The sequence below is a fragment of the Ursus maritimus genome, unplaced genomic scaffold, assembly GCF_017311325.1.
Source record: "Ursus maritimus isolate PB19 unplaced genomic scaffold, ASM1731132v1 scaffold_1, whole genome shotgun sequence".
Lineage (NCBI taxonomy): Eukaryota > Metazoa > Chordata > Mammalia > Carnivora > Ursidae > Ursus > Ursus maritimus.
In genome coordinates this window covers 43,854,345-43,878,148 of record NW_024423343.1, presented here as the reverse complement: position 1 = coordinate 43,878,148, position 23,804 = coordinate 43,854,345, and the positions used below count along the sequence as shown (strand labels likewise).

The 23,804-nt window shown below is 37.6% G+C and overlaps 1 protein-coding gene and 1 long non-coding RNA gene across 3 annotated transcripts in view; one reads left to right on the top strand and one right to left on the bottom strand.

Annotated features, from left to right (window-relative positions):
- The window catches only part of LOC103659665, a 102,521-nt gene extending 94,174 nt beyond the window's left edge, over positions 1–8,347 (bottom strand). The window contains exons 1-2 of one of the 2 annotated variants that reach the window (XR_567575.2): positions 7,949–8,347; positions 5,830–6,011 (exon numbers count right to left, since the gene is read on the bottom strand). This is a non-coding gene — a long non-coding RNA (uncharacterized LOC103659665). The remainder of the gene's footprint in view (positions 1–5,829; positions 6,012–7,948) is intronic. The other variant, XR_005838124.1, reaches the window with a different exon arrangement.
- A 168-nt stretch (positions 8,348–8,515) lies between these two features.
- The window catches only part of WDR75 (WD repeat domain 75), a 39,911-nt gene continuing 24,622 nt past the window's right edge, over positions 8,516–23,804 (top strand). Inside the window, exons 1-6 of the mRNA XM_008687251.2 lie at positions 8,516–8,645; positions 13,927–14,056; positions 16,627–16,692; positions 17,793–17,883; positions 21,034–21,158; positions 22,599–22,669. Coding sequence (XP_008685473.1) covers positions 8,560–8,645; positions 13,927–14,056; positions 16,627–16,692; positions 17,793–17,883; positions 21,034–21,158; positions 22,599–22,669 — 569 coding nt within the window. The 5' untranslated portion in view covers positions 8,516–8,559. The remainder of the gene's footprint in view (positions 8,646–13,926; positions 14,057–16,626; positions 16,693–17,792; positions 17,884–21,033; positions 21,159–22,598; positions 22,670–23,804) is intronic.

The following is a 23,804-nucleotide window of genomic DNA, read 5'->3' as shown; positions in this document are numbered from 1 at the left end:
CAAGAGCGAATTGACTAAATAACTTCAATTTTTATGGAGTTTGTTCGAAGAAACTCTAAGCTTGGCCCAAAACTGCTTTCTAACAGCTCAATCCCTAGTTAATCCTTGAGTCTCTGAATAAATGTATACCAACATAAAATGCACCACAGAAAACATACAGCCTCCCCCCAAAGGGCATTCTGCCAAATGCCATCTCAGATGTGGCAATGGAGAACAGTGAAGAACGTAGATATTCCCAGAATGCAGAACTGAGGACTACAGGAATTAGTTCAAACCTCACTCAGGTCAAGCAACTAAATCAAGCACATAGGAATGAGAAAGAAGTTTACAAGTACGGGGGCTTTTTGAGAAATGCAAGTGCCTAAGATTTGTATATCAGATAAGCCTCAAGTTTACTTAAGAGTTCCTAACAAAACAAAACTGAACAAACAAAAAAATTGTTACAGCTATATTCTTTAGAGACTTGACTGATTATAAAAACTTCCTTGTCACTGAATAAGAAATACCCCTAAATGGCCTATTGGCTGAAATATCAAGAGTTTGTAGGTATTAAGTTATATCACCAGAAATAACAACCGAGACCCAGTCCATACATACAGACAATGACAATAATATTATGACTTCTTTGAAAGACAGTGAATTAAGATGTCATCAACTATAAGATGCCATTGACTGTAAGACCTCTCTCAGTCAGAGATCCAAAAATGTTCTGTAGATCTGATGAAATATTGCAGTGGTTTTAGACAAGGAGTTACCACTCATAATCTAATTTAAACCACTGGTTTGCCTCTAATATTCTCAAAGGGAGGGGCTGAAGAAAGACCTGTAGTACTACCCTTATTGTTTGACCCCATCTAATGCTGCCAAATATTAATTTTCTGCCTTTCTGCCCATGTTCTCTCACGAACCACTTGGAGTAATGAACCCAGCTTTTCCGTATCTTTCCCTCTCAGTTTTCAGTTGAGCTAAATTTTATCTGAGTTAATCTTTTTCTTACAGAACCTTGCTTAGGGCTGCAAAATATAGGCAATACTCTCCTACCACTTGACTTGATACTATCTCCTAGGTAAATACATATCTGATTCTTAAGTAAGAGTTTAACCAAATTTAAAAATACTCTGAAATTTATTTTCCACTATGAAATATCTATTGATATTATTTATGCTCTTATATAGCATTAGTTTTATAAAACTACTATTACTAGACAAAAGCTCCTCTACGAGATAAACTCTACCTTTATCATTTTACCTGATTATAAATGCTTGATTCTTAGTTTCTTTTTTTCAATAAGTTCTTTGAAGTAATAACTTTATTCCTAGTACCCTTCAAAGATGACCAATGACTTTCTTTGTATTATGATGAACTCACGAATTTAACCATAACATATGTTTCAATCCATTGCAGTTATTATTCTTTTGATATTCAAAATGTCCTGACTCAGCGGGACCATCTTCAAGCTGTTCCTGAGTCCATTTGACTCAACCCCAGTAGTCTTTGATAGCTCTCTTGCTCTCTGGTATAATAAGATGTTTTGTACATCTGTGTCTCAGACCTAAAATCAGCCATTTCTTCAAGTAGCTTTGTTTCCTTTTAGTGGAAAATGGAATTTAGAAGCCGCATCTGGGTGCTAGGAGTGTCCATCACTATCAAGTTAGTGACAAAATACATTTTTGTAAAAAACAAAATACATCATAAGTTCATAATGATGATTCCAATTCAAATTTAGAACTATCTTCAGATGTTTTTAATAGGCACCCAGTAGAGAACCAGTAAGGTAGGCCTAACCTGTCTCCAAACACAGGAGTATTTTTAACCTTTTCTTTTAGCATCAGAATCAGCTGGAAAGCTTTTAAAAACTTGATGCCCAAAAAGAAAGATCTCAAATCAATAACTTAATTTACACCTTAAGGAACTAAAAAAAGGAAAGCAAACTAAACTCACAGCCAGGTGAAAAAAATAATAAAGGTTAGAGTGGAGATAAACAAAGTAGAAAATAATAAACAATAGAGAAAATCAATGAAACCAAAATTGAAAAGATTGACAAGATGTTTCACTGACAAACATTTAGATAGACCAAGAAAAAAAAAACAGAGATAATGCAAATAAGATCAGAAAGAAAAGTGGGGACATCACTACCAATCTTACAGAAATAAAAAAGATTAGAATAGTATGAACAATTATAAGCAAACAAACTAGGTAACTTAGATGAAGTGAGAAAATTTCTGGAAACTTTTGAATTACCAAAACTAACAGAAGAAGAAACAGAATTATTTCAACAGACCTATAACAAGTAGAGACTGAATCAGCAATCACAAATCTCCCAACAAAGAAAAGTTCAAGACCAAATGGCTTTACTGGTGAATTTTACCAAATATTTAAAAAAAATAATACCAATCCTTCACAATCACCCAGAAAAAATTGGAAATGAGGAAACAATTCCTAATTCGTTCTATCAGGCAAGCATTAGTCTAATACCAGAGCCAAAGACACCACAGAAAAGGAAAAGGAAACTATAGGCCAAAATTCCTTATTAACATAGGAATAAAAGTCCTCAAAAACTATGAGCAAATCAAATCCTACAGCATATTAAAAGGATCATACACCATAACCAAATGCAGGAGTGTTTCAAAATATGAAAATCCATGTGGTAATACACCACATTAATAGAATCAAGCAAAAATCCCACACGATCATCTCAACTGACACAGCAAATTCATTTGACAAAATCCAACATCTTTTCATGATTAAAACTCTCAGCAAACTAGGGAATTTCCTCAATAAGATAAAAGGAATGTATGAAAAACCCACAGCTACCATCATACTAAATAGTGAAAGACTGAAAACCTTCCCCCTACGATCAGGAATAAGACAAGAATGTCCACTTTCACCACTGCTATTTAGCATTGTATTGGAAGTTCTAGTCAGATTAATTAGAGAAAGAAACAAAAAATATCCAAACTGGAACATAAGAAGTAAATATTCATAGATGACATGGTCTGATAAAAAAAAATCCTAAAGAATACACAACAAAAAACTATTAGAGCTATAAACGAATTCACCAAAGTTGCCGGATACAATATCAACACACAAAAATCAGTTTTATTTCTATATACTAGCAATTGAGAGAAGATATGTAGTGAGAGCTTAATGGTAAAGGGTTTCCTTTTGGAGTGACAAAAATGTTCTTGATATATAGAGTGATGGTTGCACAACATTGTGAATATATTAAATATCACTAATAAAAACTTTATGTTATATGTATGTCACCACAATTAAAAAAAAAACGAACTCTGATGCCCAGGTGACACTGCAGACCAATTACAACAGAATCTCTGGGAGTTGGACCAGGTTTCATTATTTTCTAAAATACTCCAGGTACTTCCTGTGTATAGCTAAGGGTAACTACTTGTTTATATATAGTAATAAGAATTTGGTTAAAAGATTGATATCAATAGCTAGAATATCCTTTGGGGATATGACTGGCATCAAGTATTTATTAATACCAGGTACTTAAAAGTACAGTGTTCTGCGTAAATACATTTTTATGGGGATAGGGCTTCAGAGTCTACTTAAGGGCTTTTTTGCATTGCTGTCACTAAATGTGCAATTTTTTTAGCTTTATGAAGTTATTCCCCATTGCCTAGTCTCTCAAATTGAAATCTGAGAGTTCAATTAAAATTTTTAAATTCTGACATGTCATTTTCGTAATCTGAGGAAAACATGTATCAGTATAACAACAAAAGTTTTCTTTTACAGTGATACTTCCCAATTGAATTACATCTTCAATCTGTAAAAAATAAAGTAATATTATCTATGTTTCCTGTCTTCACGGACACCCTCCATTCTCCCTTCCTACCTCCTAAACCAAGAGTCAGCATAATTCTTCCGTAAAGGACCAAATAGCAAATATTTTAGGCTTTTCATGACATACACTTTCTGTCACAGCTACTCACCTCTGACACTGTAGCACAAGAACAGCCATAGACAATACGCTAACAAGTGGACGTGGCTGTGTTCTAATAACTTTACTTTCAAGAGAGATGACAGGCCACATTTGGCCTACAGGCCAGTTTGTTAAATATTGATGTGGAAAGAATACGGAAAAAATTATTATTTCATATCTTCTCTCCCCTCAAACCTCCAACAACTCCTTCCCAATCCTTATCTCAGTTGATCATCTTAGTTGCTGTTTCACTGCAAAAATAGAAAGCAAGCAAAAGAAAAATTTCAAAAGCTCCCAGAACTACATCTTCCCATCTACCTGCATCTCAATCTCATTTCATTTCTATAGCTGAAGTGTCTGTGCTCCTGGCAAAGGCCAATCCCTCTACTTATACACTAGATTCCATCCTCTCTCACCTATTTAAGAAGTGTTGCAGCAATTATTTCCTTACTTTCTTTCATCGTCAATTTTTCTTTCTCCTGTGTCCTCTGTTAGCCTGTTATCTGCTGTATCTCTACCTTAGAAACAAAACAAAACAAAACAAAACAAAACAAAAACCCTTTGTCTCTTTATCTCACTTCCCCTCCAGCTATCATGTTTCTTCCTTTCTCTGTACACCAAAACTCCTAAAGAGTCCTAGTATCTCTAATTTCACTTCTTTATTCTCTCCTGAACCCACTTAAATCAGATTTTCATTCCCCTCACTCCATCAAAACTGCTCTTATCAAAGCCCCCAATGATTTCCATATTGCTAAGTGCAATAGCCAATTCTTTGTCTTCCAGTTATTTAATCTATCAGTCACAGTGGACACAAAAATCAGTTCTGCCTCTTTCTTCATTTGAGTTTCCTGGCATATACCCTCCTGATTTCCTTCTTAAACTGGCCAATCATTTGCTGGTTTTCTCTTCATCTTCCTGATCCCTACAAATTAAATTTGTAGTAGGACTCCATTGTTTTAGTTTTCATTTCACTAGTGACTAACGATGTTAGGCATCTTTTCATGTGTTTATTTCCTATCTGTACATCTTCTTTGGTGTAGGGTCCTCAAATCTTTTACCCATTGTTTTATTGGGTAGTTGTTTTTTGTTTGTTTTTGTTTTTGTTTTACTTTGGAAAGGAAATTTTTGTATTTCAGACACTACAAATTTAATGTAATGGCTAAAAGAGAAAATACTGACAACACCAAATACTGATAAAGATGTGAAGCCAATAAAACTTTGATACATTACTCACTGGAATGAAAATGATACAGAAACTCTGGAAAAACAGTCCAACATTTTCTTAAAAATTTAAAGATATGATTTGAACCAGGAATCCCAGTGGTTGGTATTTATCCTAGAGAAAGAAAAGCTCATATTCACACAAAAACCTACACATGAATATTCAGAGCAGTATTAGAAAGGGGGAAAAAGCCTTCTACAAAAGAATGAATTAAAAAACTGTGGAATATCCATACAATAGAATACTACTCAGCAATAAAAAAAAAGGTAATCTCTGATCTACAAAACATGAATCTCAAATTCATTATGCCAAGTGAAAGAAGCTAGACTCAAAAGGTTATGAACTATATGATGCTGTTTATATGAGTATCTGGAAAAGGCAAAACTGTAGGGACAAAGAATCAATCAGTAGTTGTCTGTGTTACGGTTAATTTTATGTGTCAACTTAACTGGGTCATGGGGTTCCCAGACAGGTGGTTAAACATTATTTCTAGGTTTGTCTGAGAGAGTATTTCCAGATGAAGTTAGCATTTGAATCTATGGACTTATGGACTCAGAAAAGCACACTGCCCTCCCCAACCCAGTGTGGGTTGGCATCATTCAGGGCCCGCTAAGGGCCTGAAGAGAACAAAGAGAGGAGGAATGAAGAATTTGTTCTACTCTACCTGACTGCTGGACTGGGCCATTGGTCTTCTCTTGCACTTAGACTGGATTTACACCATCAAGCTCCCCAGGTTCTCAGGCCTTCAGACTCAAACTGAATTACACCACCAGCTCTCCAGGGTGTCCAATTTGCAGAATGCAGATCGTGGGACTTTTCAGCCTCCATAATTGAGTGCACCAATCCCTTTAAATAGATAGATAGACAGATCAATAATTGATCCTATTGGTTCTGTTTTTCTGCAGAACTCCGAATAATACAGATTTTAGTACTGAGAGTGGGATGCTGTTGTAATTAACAAATATCTGAAAATGTGAAAGTGGTCTTGGAACTGGATAAGGGTAGGAGCTGGAAAAGTTTTAAGGTGTATGCTACAAAAAGTCAATAATGCCATGAAAGGACTTCTAAACATGATTCTGGTGAGGACTCAGAAAGAAAAGAGGAGAGCTGGAGGTAACTAGGGACCTGTCAAATACGCTTAGCTTACCTTCTCAACTAAGGAGCCAAGCTTTCTTAGCTCTCTTCTATGAAGTGCCTAGGGAAGTATCTGATAGTTTAACAGCACATGCCAAGAATATCTAGCCACCTTCCATCATCCTCAATATCATCTTAATTATTTGTGGTCCTCCAAACGCTTTAGAAAATTTTGCTCGTGTACTAGTGCTTGAGGGCCAATCAACAAAGACTGATGTATTACTATACAAATGCCAGCTTATGAAAGAAACTATCAGACTTAGGAAGCAGAATTCATTATACTTAACAATTCTTGACAAAGTGAAACCCCACATTACAATCTAAATTTCAAACAATGGACTACCTAGCTCTGGCTACCTTCCAATTGTTGCTTATTGCTGCAGGACTTAAAACCAATATTGCTTGCCTGACACAACTTCATCAGTCCTTTTGCCTTCTGATTTCTTCTTAAGAAACCATACTCTCTTGTAAACACCTCTTTTTCCTATGGATTTTCCCAAAACTTTAGACTAAAAAAATAAGTTAACTATTTTCCCTTTTTGGCTGCCATTAGTTATTCCTCCTAGTTTCCCCAATAGCTCATGTCTCAATTCCACAAAACATTCCCTCAAAATAAAAATGTAGGTATCTTTCAATCCTGCAATACTCATTCTAGGAAGTTCTTCTGTAGCAATATCAACAAATTTATGTGTTCTATAGCATTATTTGCCACTTTAAAAATGGAAATGATGAAATATCCACCTTTGAGACAATGATTTAATCAATTATGGTACATTCACTCTACAGAATACTATGCAGTCATTAAAAAGGAGATAAAATCTGTATGCAGTGAAAGCATAACAGGAGAAAAACAGAATTATGTAGTGCACTGTATCGAAGAATAATGTTAAGGATATGTATACCTAGAAAAATATCAGGAAGCATATACACCAAATTTTTAATGATGGAGAGTTATTTGTGGGGTGTAAGATGGGCTGGGATCATTCTAACCGTAATTCTGTACTGAAATTATTTTACTGCAAATCTGTACTAACATTGAATTTTTTAAATATTTTTTAACCTGCACAACCTTAACAAACACATATTCAGGTTAAACCTAAACATCCTCACAGAAATCTATTTTTTCTCATGTTACGATCTTACTTTCTTCAGCACACAATCTGATTAACTTTCTCTCCCACTGGATCCCGTCTGTCTTGCACTGTGTCTCACAATAATTATTAATGATTATTATTTGTCTCCAGAAAAACTGAAGAGATATCATAAATTTTTAACATATCAAGAAGTAACGCGTACAGGGCAGATCTCCCGTTCCTGCTAAAATTAAGCTGTCAGTGGCTCTTCACTCTTTGTAGTGATACAGGGCTGGCAGAGAGGATCGATAAATGTTTACTGAATTAGTGAATAAAGATAAGCACATCTAATATACAGGGACCACCAAAAAAAAGTACATAACTTTACAAAAAGGAATGGTAATAAAGTCTGTTAGGGCTTCCTAACGCACAGGCACGGTCGACTAATGCGTGAAGCTAAAACCAGAGCAACAGGAACAGAAGAACCCGTAGCAAAACAGGGAACTTGGGCCGGGGTGGGAGGTAATGTCAGATCGGTCCGAGCAGCTCCACCGAATTGGAGAAAGAAAGATGCACCAGAATTCCGGAAGAAGCAAGGCCCTCGGAGTAGTGAAGATTCTACAGGAACCTATGCTACGCTCGGCGGAACAGGAGAAAATGACGGCTAATGGGAGGGGCCGACAGCTATGTAAGAAGTAGACAGCTACCTTTCCACCCAAGCACTAACTGCACGATCGAGAAACCAAGCCGTACGAAATGCCGGCGTCATCTCGCAGAGCCCGAATCACAGTGGAGAAAGCCGCTTTGGTGGGTGGGGAAGGGAGGCCGACTGAAGGTCACGTGATACACAATACGCCACCCTTCACTTCTGGCGGAAGTAGTTATCGAATCAAATTGACAGGGCCAGAGAAAAGCTTATTTGTACTAAATAACAGTTCAGGGGTGTCTAATATAAATTCCTTGTCTCCATGTCTCTGTTTCGCTTCTACCTTTTTTTACATGTGTCCTAATTTAACGTTGCCCACACGAAAGATGCCGGCACAGGCGCTGGGTCCTACCATAGAGACTGAGGCCTAGAGGGGCCCGCGCACGGGTTCTGTGAGCTGTGCCTCATGCCCTAGTGCCCGGCCTCCGTAGAGAAAATTCGGGGCGGGCCCGCGAGCGTGAGTTCCTGCGTTTGCGCAAAGATGGTGGAGGAGGATAGTGTCCGCGTGGTTCGTTGTGGCGGCAGCGAGTTGAACTTTAGGAGAGCGGTGTTTTCTGCGGATTCTAAGTATGGGGCCACCGTGCATTGCCAACCGGGCTGAGGGACGTGAGTCGCCGGGGGGGTGGGAGGAAAGAACTGTCAGGTTCGTCCCGACTCGCAACCCCGCGTTCTGAGCTCAGAGTAGGGGGCGCGTGCGGGAGCCCCCGTGGCACGCGTGAGGGACTGAGTGCTGTTAAGAGGAGTGAGAAACCACTTCGTGCCATGGCACCTTAGGCTGGGGCGCCTTTCTCCCTCTCAAAACTGTATCTGTAGGTAGATTGAGGGACCGGGGGCGGGCCCACGTGTCCAGAATTAGCTCGGCGTTGGGGCGGCGAAAGAGTCCAGGCACAGGTTATGTACGCCACTGCTCTTGCAGTACCGCGACGAATTCCTCTTTTGGAAAGAATCCGGACTTTGAGTTACTGAGAGATTATAGATTTCTGTTTTCTCCACACTCCCCTATTCTCTGAAAAGGTATTTCGGCAACGTTTTAGAAGTTTTGCGTGAATACGGGTGTTAGATTCCGTGCGGTATAGTAACATATATAACCCCTGGTCCCTTTTCGTAGGAGTTTAGTATAGCTGGAAACCAAACTACTGCTGGGTTCAAAACCCGGTTATTCCATCGTGTGAGCTTTGCAAGTCTTTAATCTTTGCCTCAGTTGCTTCATCTGTAAAACAGGAATAATACTTTGTATTCTATCGCATAGGGTTTTTGAGATGGTTAATTGCTTTAATACATATGAAGCAGGTAAAACAAGCCTGGCAGTTAATGGCTCAGTGTGTCAGCTGTCATTATTATTGCTCTGTTGTCAGCATCTGGAAGCGACGCAATGTAGGAAGAGATTTCAAATCATTTAAGGACAGAGTAACCCTTAGTAAAAACGCTTTCTACCTTAGAAGAGTAAAGATAATATCTTAGGAAAGTTTGTATCCCTCATGATATCTAGCTCATGAGTGTATGATAGCTGTTGAATGCATGCATGACTGAAGGAGTTTTCATAAACTGCCCTAGAGGCAAAAAAAAAAAAAAAAAAAAGAATCCTTGGTCTTTATATGAAAGAGGGTTTTGTTGATACTCATAAATCAGGAAGAAAACCTAGACTTCAAAAGGGTGCCAAAGTTCTGGCACTTTGGACTTACATCTAGGTAGCCAGTTTCTTTTTTTCCCAGTGTTTTTACACTATTCATTATAACAAGATGTACTGTTTCGTTTGCTCAGTCCTACAATTTAAGTATTTGTCAGCTGTATATTATTTATAACAAGCTTATGTGATAAAAACTAAGATAACTTTAGTATGGATCCTACCTTCAAGATCTTACAGTCTAACAAGGAAAAGAAAATAACATGTTTCATACTGTGGTACTTTGGGAGTTCATAAGAAAGAGTACTTCAGACTGGTGAGGATGGACAGGTTCCTGAGGAAGTAATGTTTAGGCAAGGCTTAAATAGGTGAATGGTATTTTGACTAGGGAATATGGACAGAAGGCATTCCAAATAGCGAGCACAGTACAAAAGGAGTAGAATCCTAAAGATATTGAACGGACTGTGGTACGGTTAGCTAGTGTGAATGGTATATGGAGAGAGCTGGTGAGGTTGGAAAAGGAACATGAAGCCAGTTCTTGATTGTTTGGTCCAAAGAGCGTGTTGTTTTTTTTTTTTTTTAATTCCCTGGACGGAGGGCAGTGGGAGGTAACATGACTGTTTCTTCAAGAAAATTTAATCCAAAAACTGTGTATAAAACTATGTAATAAGTGGTGGAGAGTGGCAAGATCAGAGGTGGGTTGGCTTAGCATACTTGAGGTACAGTGTTGGTGTGAAAGGGAGAGTGATATAGTGGAAGTTTCCCTTCAGTATCAGGATCTTGGAAGACTAAGAGGAGTTTGCCCCGCCAGAGATATTGGGGGAGGACATCAGGCAAAGTGTGCAGCTTCAAATTGTTGGGGTGGGGTTGGGGGTAGGGAGTTTCATATGTGTAAGGTCAGTATAATTGCAGCATAAGGGAAGTGGTGGGAGAAGAATCTGGAAAAGTACAGACAAGGCTTAAAAGGCTAATTCAGGCATCCAAGCAAGAAATTGCTTTGGCCTAAACTAAGAATACTGAAGATGACAGAATTTTGGAGTGATTTAGCAATTAGAATTAACAAGAAGATGTTGAGTTCATTTGGAGGCGTGTTGAGTGTAAGGTACCTGTGAAGCAACCAGGTGGATCAAGCAAACAGTAGGTAGAAATTCAGTACTGAAGTTTGGGGAATTTGGTGAATATTTAGATGTGTCGTTGTTGTTGTTTGGTTTTTGTCGTCTATATTAGAATGTAGTAATTCAAATCAGTCCTCTTACAAATTAATAGGGTTATACTGAACTCATCAAGGATTTGGATAGTATCTGAAAGGTACTACAGGGGTTGGCTAGTTTATACAGAAAGAAGGCAGTTTTGTATTTTGCTTCCAGGAGCTTATCAAGAAAGCTGAAATAGAAAATAAAACAATAGAATTGTGGAATTTTAGCTGTCTCCTCTTGGTCACTAGGTCCTTGTGGAACTAGGACACAAAAACTCTATTCTGTCTACTTGAGGGGGTTCTTATGAGAGGCAGGCCAAGAGGTGAGTATACATAAGAATAGGTGGCATTCCTGTATCGGATATTACTGACTCCTGAGCCCACACCGTTTGTATTAATTACATCCTGTTACTTCCCACAGTTACAGGATGCTCTGCATTAGGTTGCTAGAGTATAGAAAATTTTAAAAGTGGGTCACTTTTGCCCTTTGCATTCCTAAATTCCTACAAAGCTAATGTCCAACTCTACATATTTTTCTTTTGCAGACCATTCTGTGTACTGCTGCTGTAATATTTTTCCTTAAGTATTACTGTCATACTATTATTACTCTCACCCTTATTCCTAGTCTTTCTCAGAACCCTATAATAATCTTCTGTTGCCTTCCTTAACTGGAGCTCTCTTTTCTGGCTTACAACGCCTTCCCTGATCTAGCTTAACTCTGCTTATCCAGTTGTGTTTCCTGACATAACCCAATGTACACACTTTGCTTGTTAGATAGGTACATTTCTTTTCTCTTGTAGGTACTATGTTCATTATTTCCCAGCTTTTGCTTATGTTGCTATTCTTTTTCCTTCCCAGCTCTTAAATTATGCATCCCTTCAGAGCCTCATTTAAGTTCTGGTTCCTGCTTGAAAGCATCCCTAACTTCTTACTTCTTCACTTCATCAACAAAGATGATTGAGTCCTGTGTGACAGGCATTGTGGTGCGTGCTTTACATGCATTTCTGTCTGCAGGGTTTAGGTATTATCCTAATTTTATGGAAGCATTTATTGAGTGTATACTGCGTGTGTTAAGGGTGCACTTGTATGTGTTGTTTCTTTTTGTCCTCATAATAACCCTGTGAGGAAGTGTTTTCTGCATCTTAAAGTGGAGAACAGTGATGTTTGAATGATGTAAATTCTCCCAACTTATTCAGCCCGTTTGTGTTTGACTAGTTTCCTGCCATACTATATTTCTATTACTAGATTTATAATAAGTACACACACCCTTCCTCCCCTGAAAGAGCTTACAGTCTCATAGGGGAAGTCTTCCAGTATGCCATGTGGTAAGTGCCCTGATAGAGCTAAGCCTACCTACCATCTTGTAGAAACAGAGTGGTGCTGAGCTGGAGTGAGAAAATGTGGGAAGGCTTCACCTGAGCTGAATCTACCTTAAGGAAGTAGTCATAAAGAATGTTCTGTGTAGACTGCAAAATTTAGATAGAGATGTGCATAGAGAGCACATGTCCTTTGGGAACTTGCATTCAAATTTAAAGCCATTCTTTGCCCAGGAGCAAGGAGAGAGGAAATTCCTTTCCTCTGGGGAAGCATATCAGGAGTTTTCTTGGCACACAGTACCCCCTCCCCCACCATCATCTAAAAACTGCCTAGACGACCTGTTAGTGTTAATGGGGTGTGTCTGTGAGGAGTGCGAGGATGTTGCAGTTGTCAACCACCTGACTAGAGCATGGTTTACAAGTGAAAAAGTAGTTCCAAGTAGACCAGGTCAAATCACCAAAGGCCTTAGGAGTTTAGATCATATCCTAAAGGCAGTGGGAAAACACTAACAGATGGTAACTTAATTTTACCTTAAAGGAAGTAATGTGGTCAAATTTGCAAATTCAATCTGGTACAAGTAGGAAAGATGAATACGAGGGCCACACCTGGAAACTGTGTGAATCCCGTAAGAGTGGTCCAGGCTGGAGATGCTAAGACTCTGAATTAAGGTACTCATGGGAATAAAGAGGAAGATCCAGCCAGAGGGGTAACCATATACCTCAGATGTTTTGTTGCTTGAACTTCCTTAATCTATTACAGGTAAACACGACCATCTCCTGACTGTCTCCCTGCTATAGCACTATAAAATGCATTCTGATTTCAGAGAAAGCAGGTGTCTTAGAACTGATAAAATAGGGTAATGGTAACCCTGGTCAGCATTAGAAGATTTACTCTTTTGTTATTTTGTAATAATTTTTTATTGGTTCATTTTATCCATTTAGTTTGCCAAATCTTTGAAGATCAGGTGGGTCTATTCCAGAAATTAGATTGGACATTGGGAGTCAAAGATAAATTAAGGCCTTTGCCCTATCAGAGCTGATGGCCAGATAAGGAAAGTAGATACGTATGTAAATACATACTTTCAACACAACGTGAAAAGTACCAAGATCAACTCATGTACAGGATGCTTTGGGAGCACAGAGAAGTGGTCTAGCCTAGGAATTCTGTGGTTTGTACTTCTAGAGCGCATGGAAAAACCCCATCAGGCATGTATAATGTTTAGTAGTAATGGGCACAGAACAAACATTTTTTATTTTGTGGAAACTAGAAGATTTGTACCTCTGAGCTTTGTTCTGTGCTTATATCCATAATGAAAACTGTCAAGTAAATATTGCCCCCCCTTAACTACTTTTAGTATTTTAGTAGCCTCTGCCACAAATCTAAAAAGCAAAACCAACATTTTAGCAATAAGAAAAAGAACTGTCACAAAGTCTTTGTACCCTGCTCTAAAAGAGGCCTTGCCAACTAGAGAGAACTTTGACTTAGCATTTATAAGGTGCTGTCCCCAGTAAACAATGGAGAGTAGGGGACATGGGAAGATGCTGTCAGAGTAATGGGGTATAGTAAGTGATACATAGCACACAATTTTTAATACATGGTTTTTGAAACTGTTGTTTTGAAAGAAACCTCTTTTGCAAGTTAAAAAATTTTTCATGGACTATAAAAAAAGATGCTCTATAAATACATGAAGCTTAATTTTTTCTTATTTCCAGGTGTATCTTCTGTGTCTCTGGAGACTTTGTTAAAGTTCATAGCACAGCTACAGAAGAATGTGTACACATATTGCAAGGGCACAGAAATCTGGTGACTGGAATCCAGCTCAACCCCAACAATCATCTACAGGTGTCAAATGATTTTTAATTGCCTATTTTAATACTGGCTTTGTTGTTGCCAGAAGATTGTGAATTGATTTTGGCTGGGAGACTTTGTAGGTTATAATTAGAAAAATACAGGTATCCTTTGCTTTTCAAAAGTTCGTATTATGCCACTTCATTTTTACAAAGAAAGAGAGAAGAAAAGCAAAAATAGCATCCAATATTTATTTGCAGCAAGGTGTTATAGAGGCAGCATGCACCCCTTCCAGCGAGAGTGGCACCACCAGTCTCTTTCCCGAGGAGCTACATACACTCAGCATCTCAGCGCCAAGCCACCATAGCTTTAAACTGTCTGTGAGCATCTGTGCTTTATCTCAATGTATTTCATACGTTCATTAGCAAGATGAGCCCTAAGGTATCAGAAAAGCCTAAGAGGTTATTTTTGGGGTCTGGGAACACTAAAAATTTTTCTGTATAAATTAATGGTAATTACTTCTTCGTTTTACACCATTTCCACTACAGAAGGTTTCATAATACTTTCAGATAGCGGGGGAAACTTGTATGTTGATTTTTCTGATTCAGGGTATTTTTCACATATTTTTAGTTTTCAAAATAGGGTCACAGCCTAGAACTACATTGCCCCCCCCCCCCAAAACTGTATTCTGTGAGCCATTTGTTCCAAAGGATGCTAATAGGTGTTGCTTGAAAGAAGACATTCTTGGCTATCTGAGTTTCTGAAATTCAGGGCTAGACACAGTTAGATGAACTTCTTGGTTGTAGATCCTCTCAGGTCCTTTTATAAGCATTGTGAATATGCAAAAGGGGTGTATACCATTTTGTTTCTCAATCTTCTATGCCCTTGAACCTTTGATTTCTGGAACACATTTTTGAAAATGCTGGCTAAAAGGGATTGATGTTGTAAACCTGTTCCTTTACAGATGAGGCTTTTCAGTGTCGATGCAGATGTTACCTAATCTTAAAGCCAGTGCTGGACAAGAGGGATTCTTTAGTCAGTGGATGGACCAGTTAATTTCAGGACGAACTTGGGCATCCAGTTTAATGCAGACCCTCCCACTCACCCCACAAAGCAGCTCTTCTCAGAATTCAAAAATAATGAAATGTCATTTTAATTCTGTTCTTACATTCCAGCAGCTGCTAAAGAGATCTCAAAAACATTTTACTCTTGCTCTTGTTTTTGATCAAATTCCATTTTTCTGGATTAGTCACAGCTAACTTGGAAGTTACTGCTTGATACAAGAACAGATTTGCATTGCCATTCACTGTATTATCACAGAGGAAGTAGGGCATAAAGTGATAGTGATTATCTTCTTTCCAAAGTTAAATGAGCCACTGAAAATCAAAGTTAAGTAGTTTTTCTGCAGGGTGCAAGCACAGATTTTTTTTCCTTGCTGTCCTCTAAGGGTTTGACAAAATAGTCTATTATTACATGTAGCATTTGAATGTTACTCATAGCAGAAATATCATTTTGTTAAAATTGGAATTTGTGAAATCTGTATTACTAAATTTTATAGCAAAACAAAAAGCAACATATACAATGCATAAAAGCTCTATTTCAGGTCACTGGAAGTTAATAAAATTAGAGGAGGACAATATTACAGGTTTGGTTGAGGTGATAGGGAGTGCAGATTCTCTGGACTTTGCAGTCATGGGATTTGTGTGCTTACCAATTGTTTTGACAGTGATTGTGTGGTTATTATGTTTTACTGATCCATGTTCATAATTTTTCCTTTTATGTGGTACTTGTGATGTATGTTTTCTACTTATTGTAATTCTTTAACTTGAATAGATAATATTCATCATTTTCTTTTCTCTGATTCCATGTCCTCGTTGGGAGAAATCTTAAAATTGCCACTTTCAGAAAACTTGAAATTCTTTATAAACATTGTAAGTGAAGTATTTTCACAGTAACAGCAACAAATAATCCACCATGACCTTAGTAAAATTAAGTCCATTGGGACAAAAATAGAAATAAAAATGCACGTTATTAAGGCCTTCTGGTGCTACCAGAGTGTGGTGCACAAACCAGTGCTACAAATGGTTGGTTACCACTCTGCAATGAGAATAGTGTAGAAATTGAGTGATCCAGAACTTTAGAGCACTTCAACATTGCCGCAGCATCCGAGTGCATAACTTCGATTGTGTTTTACAAAAGTATTGTTTCTTGATGTGGTGGACCTTTTTTTTTTTTTTAATAAAAACAAGACATTCTTATCATTTGAGAAGCACTCCTTTAATCCCCATGTAAGATGAAGGTGGTTCTGCTAATAAAAGAGGACTGGGTGCTGGAAGAAATAATAGCAAGCTCTAAAGTGCTTTTCATAGCTCAGTGACTTCCCATCTCCCTCTTGAAGATAGAGGGCTGACTTCTGACCCCCCTCATTTTAATTAAAACTTGAAGTTCCTTCAAAAAGCTGTGATTATATTTTCTATTTCGCAAAAACAATGTGATTAGGTGACTCTGCCTCTATAAGGCTAATAATTTAATGAACAAAAAATGTCATCTATATCACTTATTTGTTTGATATCTTAATGAAGTTCTATTTTGTAATAAATTTTGTACTTTTTTTACCCTTTTAGTTGTATTCTTGTTCCTTTGATGGCACGATTAAACTGTGGGACTATATAGATGGCATTTTAATAAAGGTACGTGTATTGATCTTCTATTTTCATTATTTGAAAAGGGATGGCAACACAATTTAATGACAGACACATTTCTTTTCTTTTTTTTAAGATTTTATTTATTTTTGGGGGAGAGAGAGAGAGAGAACACACAAGTAGGAGCGGCGGGAGGGGCAGAGGGAGAGGGAGAAGCAGACTCCCTGCTGAGCAGGGAGCTTGACACAGGGCTAGTCCCCGGACCCCGCGATCATGACCTGAGCCAAAGGCAAACGCTTAACCAACTGAGCTACCCAGGTGCTCCTAGACACATTATTTTCTTCTATAAGGCCTAATCTTTAGATAGACTTTCTAAACAAGTTGAGAAAGTCACACACTATAAAAGAAAAGAAATTTGACTATTTGAAAATTTTAAACTTGTAACAAAAAGATGAGCAATAAAATCAGAAGAAGATATTTACAAGAGTTATTATCCCTAATATACAGAAAATTCCCAAAACCAGTAAGGAAAAACTAATGACCCAGTAGGAAAAAAATGGCACAGGGTAGGAATATGTAATTCACAGGAAAAATGTAATAGCCAGTAAACATGAAAAGGTGTTTAACCTCAGTAATAGAGAAAGGACACAGCATTTTCCCCTATCACTTTAGCCAAATTGCAGACTGCAAAAACAATCTAGTGATAGGTAAAATGTAGAGAAACAGATACTTTTATTTTTGTACATAATCAATTACAGTACAAATGAAAATGAAAACATAACTTTTGCTTCAGCAATCTCACTTTAGGAATCTCTTGTTAAAATAATGACATGTGTAGTCTTTACAGCATGGTTTATGGTAGAAAAAAATTGAATATGACCTTGATGTCAGTTAAAGTTTCATATTCATTCAGTAGAATACCATATAACCATTAAAAAGAAACATGTGAATCTAAATGTATTAATTTGAAAACGTATTCAACAAATATATATTGAGTGTCTTCTGTATACCATGTATTCTGATGTTGGGATACAGCAGTGAGCACAATAGATTTAAAAAAAAAAAAAAATCCTTGCCCTTTATGGAACTTATGTTTGGGGATTGAGAGTAGACAGACGATAAACAATATGGTACTTTTTATCTTTCAGACTTTCATAGTAGGGCATAAACTTCATGCCCTCTTTACTCTAGCCTGTGCTGAGGATTCTGTCTTTGTTATAATAAATAAAGAAAAACCAGGTATAGTATAATTTATTTTGTTTTATGTAGCATTTGGTTACTCTTCCCATAGGTTCTCAAAATTTATTTGGTTTTACCTTGAAATTAACAGTTTTTGGAGCTGGCATTTAAATTGCTTCTGTTATTCATTCATTTTGGGGAAGCTTTCCAATAGCTCTGAAATGCACAATGCGAGAATGATTACTTAATATGTAATTGTAATAATAGATGGCAGAGCTCCAGTTTCAAAGCTGTTTTGCAGAGGTGGGCTAGAGTTTGTCTTTCTGCTAACCTTAATCTATCATTCTTAAGCATCACTGTCATTTATCCATTATTGAACACTCCTTTTGTTGATCCTGAATCTGTCAGAAGTGGTATAGAAAACAATTTGATATTAAGAGCTAGTAGTGTGATTAAATTATTATATCTTCATTATCATTGGAACATGATTTCATTGAAATTGCCATGTTTCAGAGCAATTTATGAATTCCTGGAATATCTTCAGTGGTTACAAAAATTGTCCTCTAGCAGAGTATTTGATACATTAGAACATTGACAAGAGGGATCTATCCAAAGAATTTTTCTACCGGAATTCAAGAAGGCCACTGCATCCTCTGGTGTTCTGTATAAAATATAGCTGTATTCAGAACTCAAAGGTGAAAGGAGCTTTAAGATGGTTACTAAGCAGTCTGCTAGACTGACTCATGGCTCACTAGCTAGCTAAATGAATCCTTTCCATGGTATATTTTTGTTTGTTGTTTGGGTTCGGTTGGGAGGGGGTATTTTGTTTTGTGTGTGTGTGTGCGTGTTTGGCTGGAACAAATTTGCAGATTGTTTTATATCATGGACTTTTAAATTATTTGAGAATAGTTAAAACTGTAAAAGCAAATCTCTTTTTTTAGCTAAAAATTGTTTGGTGAAATTTGTTAATGAGTAATATTTTATCAAAAATGTGACACGAAAGAATAAAAGCAGTAAGTTCAGTTTTTTTATGTAGCCCATAAACTACCTCTAAAGGATATTCCAAAAAATGTTCTGGAAATGGCAACATTTCTTAAAATAATTAAGTTTCCTTCTTAGTTGACTATTTTAGATAACACTTTTCAATATTTAAGTTCTGTTTTATATATGAGTATATGGATTCTTAATGTCTACCCACATACTAAAAATTCAGATTCCTAATCCCCCTGACACTTGATTCACTAGTTTTGAGATTTAATCTAGGAATTTACATTTTTATATTTCCCCAGATGATTAAGCTCATCCATCACATTTAGTAACCAGTCTGTATACTAACACCATGATTCCTCAATTGCAAGGGTAAATGCTAATAGTTGTAGCAAAACGTTTTATTGGTGATTCTTAACACTGGCTGCATATTAGAATCACCCCAACTAACTTAAAATGTTAAGATTCCCTGTGCTGCCTGTTTACTTAAATATTCCCTAGTTGAGTCTAACATGCAAGCCAGGATAGAAAACTACTGATCTAAAATAAAGACCTTGGCATTCACCTTTTGGAGTTAACCAAATGCTGTGATCTAATCTGAATTCTATTCGTGGTGGGATTAGTGTTGCTCTCCAGTACTTAACACATCATGAGCACTCAGCATGTGAAAATCTAGTTAGCTGTTAACTTAAAAATGTGAATCAGGCTTAAAATGGCATTTCATAGAATAGATCTAAATATGTATATATATCCTTCACTTGTTTCATCTTTGTTCCACAATCTGAAACCAGTCTCTGATTGAAAATTGTGTAAATCATGTTGAAGTATGCTTTGCTACTTTAAAAACATTTTTTATTTACATGTCATCTTTTATGGTATCATTTTTTGACTGTATGTAATTTATTCATTTAATTTCTAACTGAAAACCTATGTGCCAGACACTATTTTGGTTGTGGAGAGCAAAATAGACAATCCCGACAATAAGCAGACTAGATCAGTCATCAGATGTAATAAGGTGAAAGATGCTTTAGAGAAAAATGTAGCAGGGTAGGGGGATAGGCAGCAGTGGAGAAATACATATTTAAATGAGTAGTCAGGGAAGGTTCTGAGTAGAATAAGCTGTACAGCAATATTGGAGAAGCATGTTCTACAGCATTTCTAGCATGTTTGAGGAATAGCAGCGAGGTTGGATTGGAGTGATCCAGGGGAGAATAGATAATATATAACCTTATAAGTCATTGAAAGGACTTTGGTTTTTACTCTGAATAGTTAAAAAGCCATTGAAGAGTTTTGAGCAGAAGAATGAAATGATCTGACTTAGTTGTACTAGATTCTCTGGCTTGATCAGAGTAGACTAAAGAGGGACAAGGATAGAAGTACACAGTACAGTTAAGAGGTCATTGCTTAGGTGGTGGGAAATAATTGTGTTCTGGGTATCTTTGGAAGATAACAGCCAACAGGGTTTGCTGATGGTTTGATGTAGGATATAAAAGAGAAGTCCAAGATAACGTGAGGATTTAGTCTAAGCAACTGGGTAAATGGTCTTGCCATTTCCTGCAGTGAGCAGAGTTGGGGAAGACTAACTTTAAAAAGGAAAATCAAGAGTTCAGGGTTTGGGCATGTGAAGTTTGAGATGACTGAGAAGGCTAGAAGAACCAAGAGTTCAGGGCAAATAATAAGCAGGCTGAAAACGGGAAAATGGCACATCAGTGTGTTTCAGTTTGTATTCATTATAATGTCTGAGAGAATAAGGAAGTAGCATAGTAAAATACAGCTATTCTCTTGGGAGATTTTTTAAATGGGATATAACGAGAACAGCATGTCAGTATTATAGAAGAGGAGATATATCTTGTGAATGTGTGGCAAGCACATAGCATTCTGAAAGCTCTCAGATGGGTTGTTGCCTTTGGCTGCTCAGTTCACCAATACACCATATTCCATCTCCATTGTAAAGGTCAGCTTAATACTTTGGAATACAGAATATACCAGTAAGATAGTTTTGTTTTTACATATATAGAGCATGTATGTGTGGGAGTTGTGAAATTAGACTTCCATTTAAAATTTGTATATTCAAATGAATAGTCCAACTTGAGGCACATTTTGTTGAAGATAGCCTAGAATTATTGCCATTGAATGAATTCTAATTAACAGTTTCATATGAATAAGTGCACATGTTCATTTTCTCTGGAGAAGCTTTGTATTAACATAGCTTCCTTTGGCTAGATGTATTTCAGCTGGTTTCGGTGAAACTGCCAAAATCATCAAGCCAGGAAATAGAAGCTAAGGAGCTCTCCTTTGTTTTGGATTATATAAACCAGTCACCCAAGTGCATTGCCTTTGGAAATGAGGTAAAATTTGCTTTGGTTTTCTATTTTGTATATAAAATCTCTTTGCAGCAATGTCTCCTCTGAGCATTTTATGTTATAGTCACTGAATATTGCCTTGAGTTACAGTATTTTTTTTAGGAGCTAAGCAGTTCCATTACTTTAACATGTATTTATGGGATAGATTTTTTAGCATCCTTAATCTTATGTATACTATTGTTCTTGTAAACCCTCTGGTCAAAAAATATCAATATTTCAGCATTTCACCCCTTTCTTAGCCTGCCCCATGTAAAAGCCACTCAAATCCTTTCATTTTAGACTTCTTTAGAAAATATGACCTCCCTGTCCATAATCAGTGTTCCCATTGTAGAAAATTGGGAAATTAAAAATAAAGTGAAGAAATTAAATCTTACCAGTGATATTTGAAGAATCTCTTTCTAGACTTTTTCCTAAACGTATATAAAATAACTTTTGCTAAACTGAATTAGGATCTGAAGGCCTTTGTTTTCACTTAACATTGCAACATGAGTGCATACTTAAATGTTCATCAGAAATAATAACTCTGATGTTTCTACCATGATTGAGCCTTTCCCTATTAAAAATCACTGTGTTATTTTCAAGTCAAGCACCACCGAAAGTCCCTAGATGACACTGGTGGCAAGTTTCTATAGTCTAAGTTTATAGCATTATTTTGGCTTTGTTCTAAAAAAGGTTAATTTCTTATAGTAGAGAAAACACTTTAACATTAAAGACTGGAAGTACTGAGCATTGGCAAGATATGGAGCAAAGGTAAACATCTGTCCTTACCATGAGCCAGCAGTTCCACTCCTAGGTAGAGAAATGAGAACATGACCATAAAAAATGTTCATCAACAAGAGAATAATTCGTGATATGTATTCATTTATTGGAATGCTACTTCGTAAAAATAGAAACTAAAGATAGAGATAAGAGCATGAATGAATCTCAAAAAGGTGATAAGCTAGAGTTCACACAACAAAACTATACATTGTACCATTCTGTTTGTATAATGTTCTAGAACAGGGAAGTAAACTGTGGTGGTAGAAATCAGTGGTTGCTGGCAGGGGCAGGGACATTGGGAATGACTAGAAAAAGGAACAATAAAACATTCCTGAGGTGAAGAAAATGTTCTAAATCTTGCGGTGGTGGTGGTGGTGGTTACATGGATCTACTTGTCAAACATTGCATTGTTTTGTATGTAAATTATGCCTTAATAAAAAATATTCAAATCATTATGCATTAAGCTAGAAGGTTTAGTTTTCAGATATAGGACCTAAGTTCGTCTTTTAATTTTCTGTGATTATTTTTAAAGGATTAACCTTTCCATAGCTAACTATATCATTTTATATTAATATGCTCAATCTGCAAAAAAAAAATTGTTACTGTGTTAACTTTTGTGATGAGAACAGTTTTAGTTTTGTGAATGTCATCTCTTTGCAATACTAGGGAGAATATGTTGCTGCAGTACGGGACTTTTACTTGTCTGTCTATTTTTTCAAAAAGAAGACAACATCAAGGTAAGAATTTCTTTTTGATAGCTTTATTAACTTGAGTTTGTTGTAATTTTATTTTGTCTTCATACCTGTGACCCAGAGCTGTTTCTAGTTTCATGTTGCAAGTGATTGTGAAACCACTGCATATAGAGGTAGAGTTTTTAACCCACGGTGGATAGGGTTGAAGGAATCATTAGTCACAAAAACCTACGGAGCTTTGTCCAACCAAAATCCCTTGTCCACTTAGATTCTGGTGTGCAAATAAGATGTCAAAATTGGATGTAGTTTGAGATTAGAGGAGGAGTTAAGATGGCAGAGGAGTAGGGGACCCCTTTTTCAGCTGGTCCCCTGAGTCCAGCTGGGTAGGTACCAGACCATCCTGAACATCCACGGAATCAGCCTGAGACGCAGGAAGATACATCTGGATCTCTACAAACGACCATCTCCAGCGCTGAGTATTGAGGTATGAAGCAGGGAGCCTTGAAACCACGCACCGATATCGGAAGATAAACGGAAGGGGGAGGGAGCCGCCGCGTTTGGGCACCAGAAAGCGGTAGCCACCTGCACGGGGGAGCAGGCGGACTTGCGGACCCGCACCCGTGAGAGAGCGGACTGAGACTGTGAGCCGGGGAACGCGCGTGACCAGTCTGAGGGCCGGAGCTTTGGAGCGCCCATGAGCCACACTGAAATGGAGCTCTGGAGCGCGTGGGGGCGGCTGGCGGCTGGCGGTGTTAGAAACACAAAGGACAGAGACGCGCTGGCCCTGGAAGTGAGAACTGGGACGCCAGCTGTGGGGCGCACATCCCGGGATGCTGCAGGGTTGAGCGGCACCAACAGAAACAGAGTTAAAGTGGCCAGAACATCAGTGGAGAACGGTCCGCAATCCCTCTGTTCTGAGACAGAGGCTGAGATTCGGCCACTTCTGCTCTGACTCTCAGAAGAATCACAGCAAACTGCCAGGGAAAGCCACCAGAGAACAAAAGCCTGGAAAGACCGGCTCACAGTGTGCCCATCCCCCTCCCAGGGGACATGGAGACTCTACCCAAACAGGGTTGCCTTGATATCGGTACAGCTGGCCCTTCCCCCAGAAGGCAGGCTGAAAAATCAAGAAGCCCACATCCCTAAGATGCCTATAAAACAAGTGAGCACTGCCTGGGTC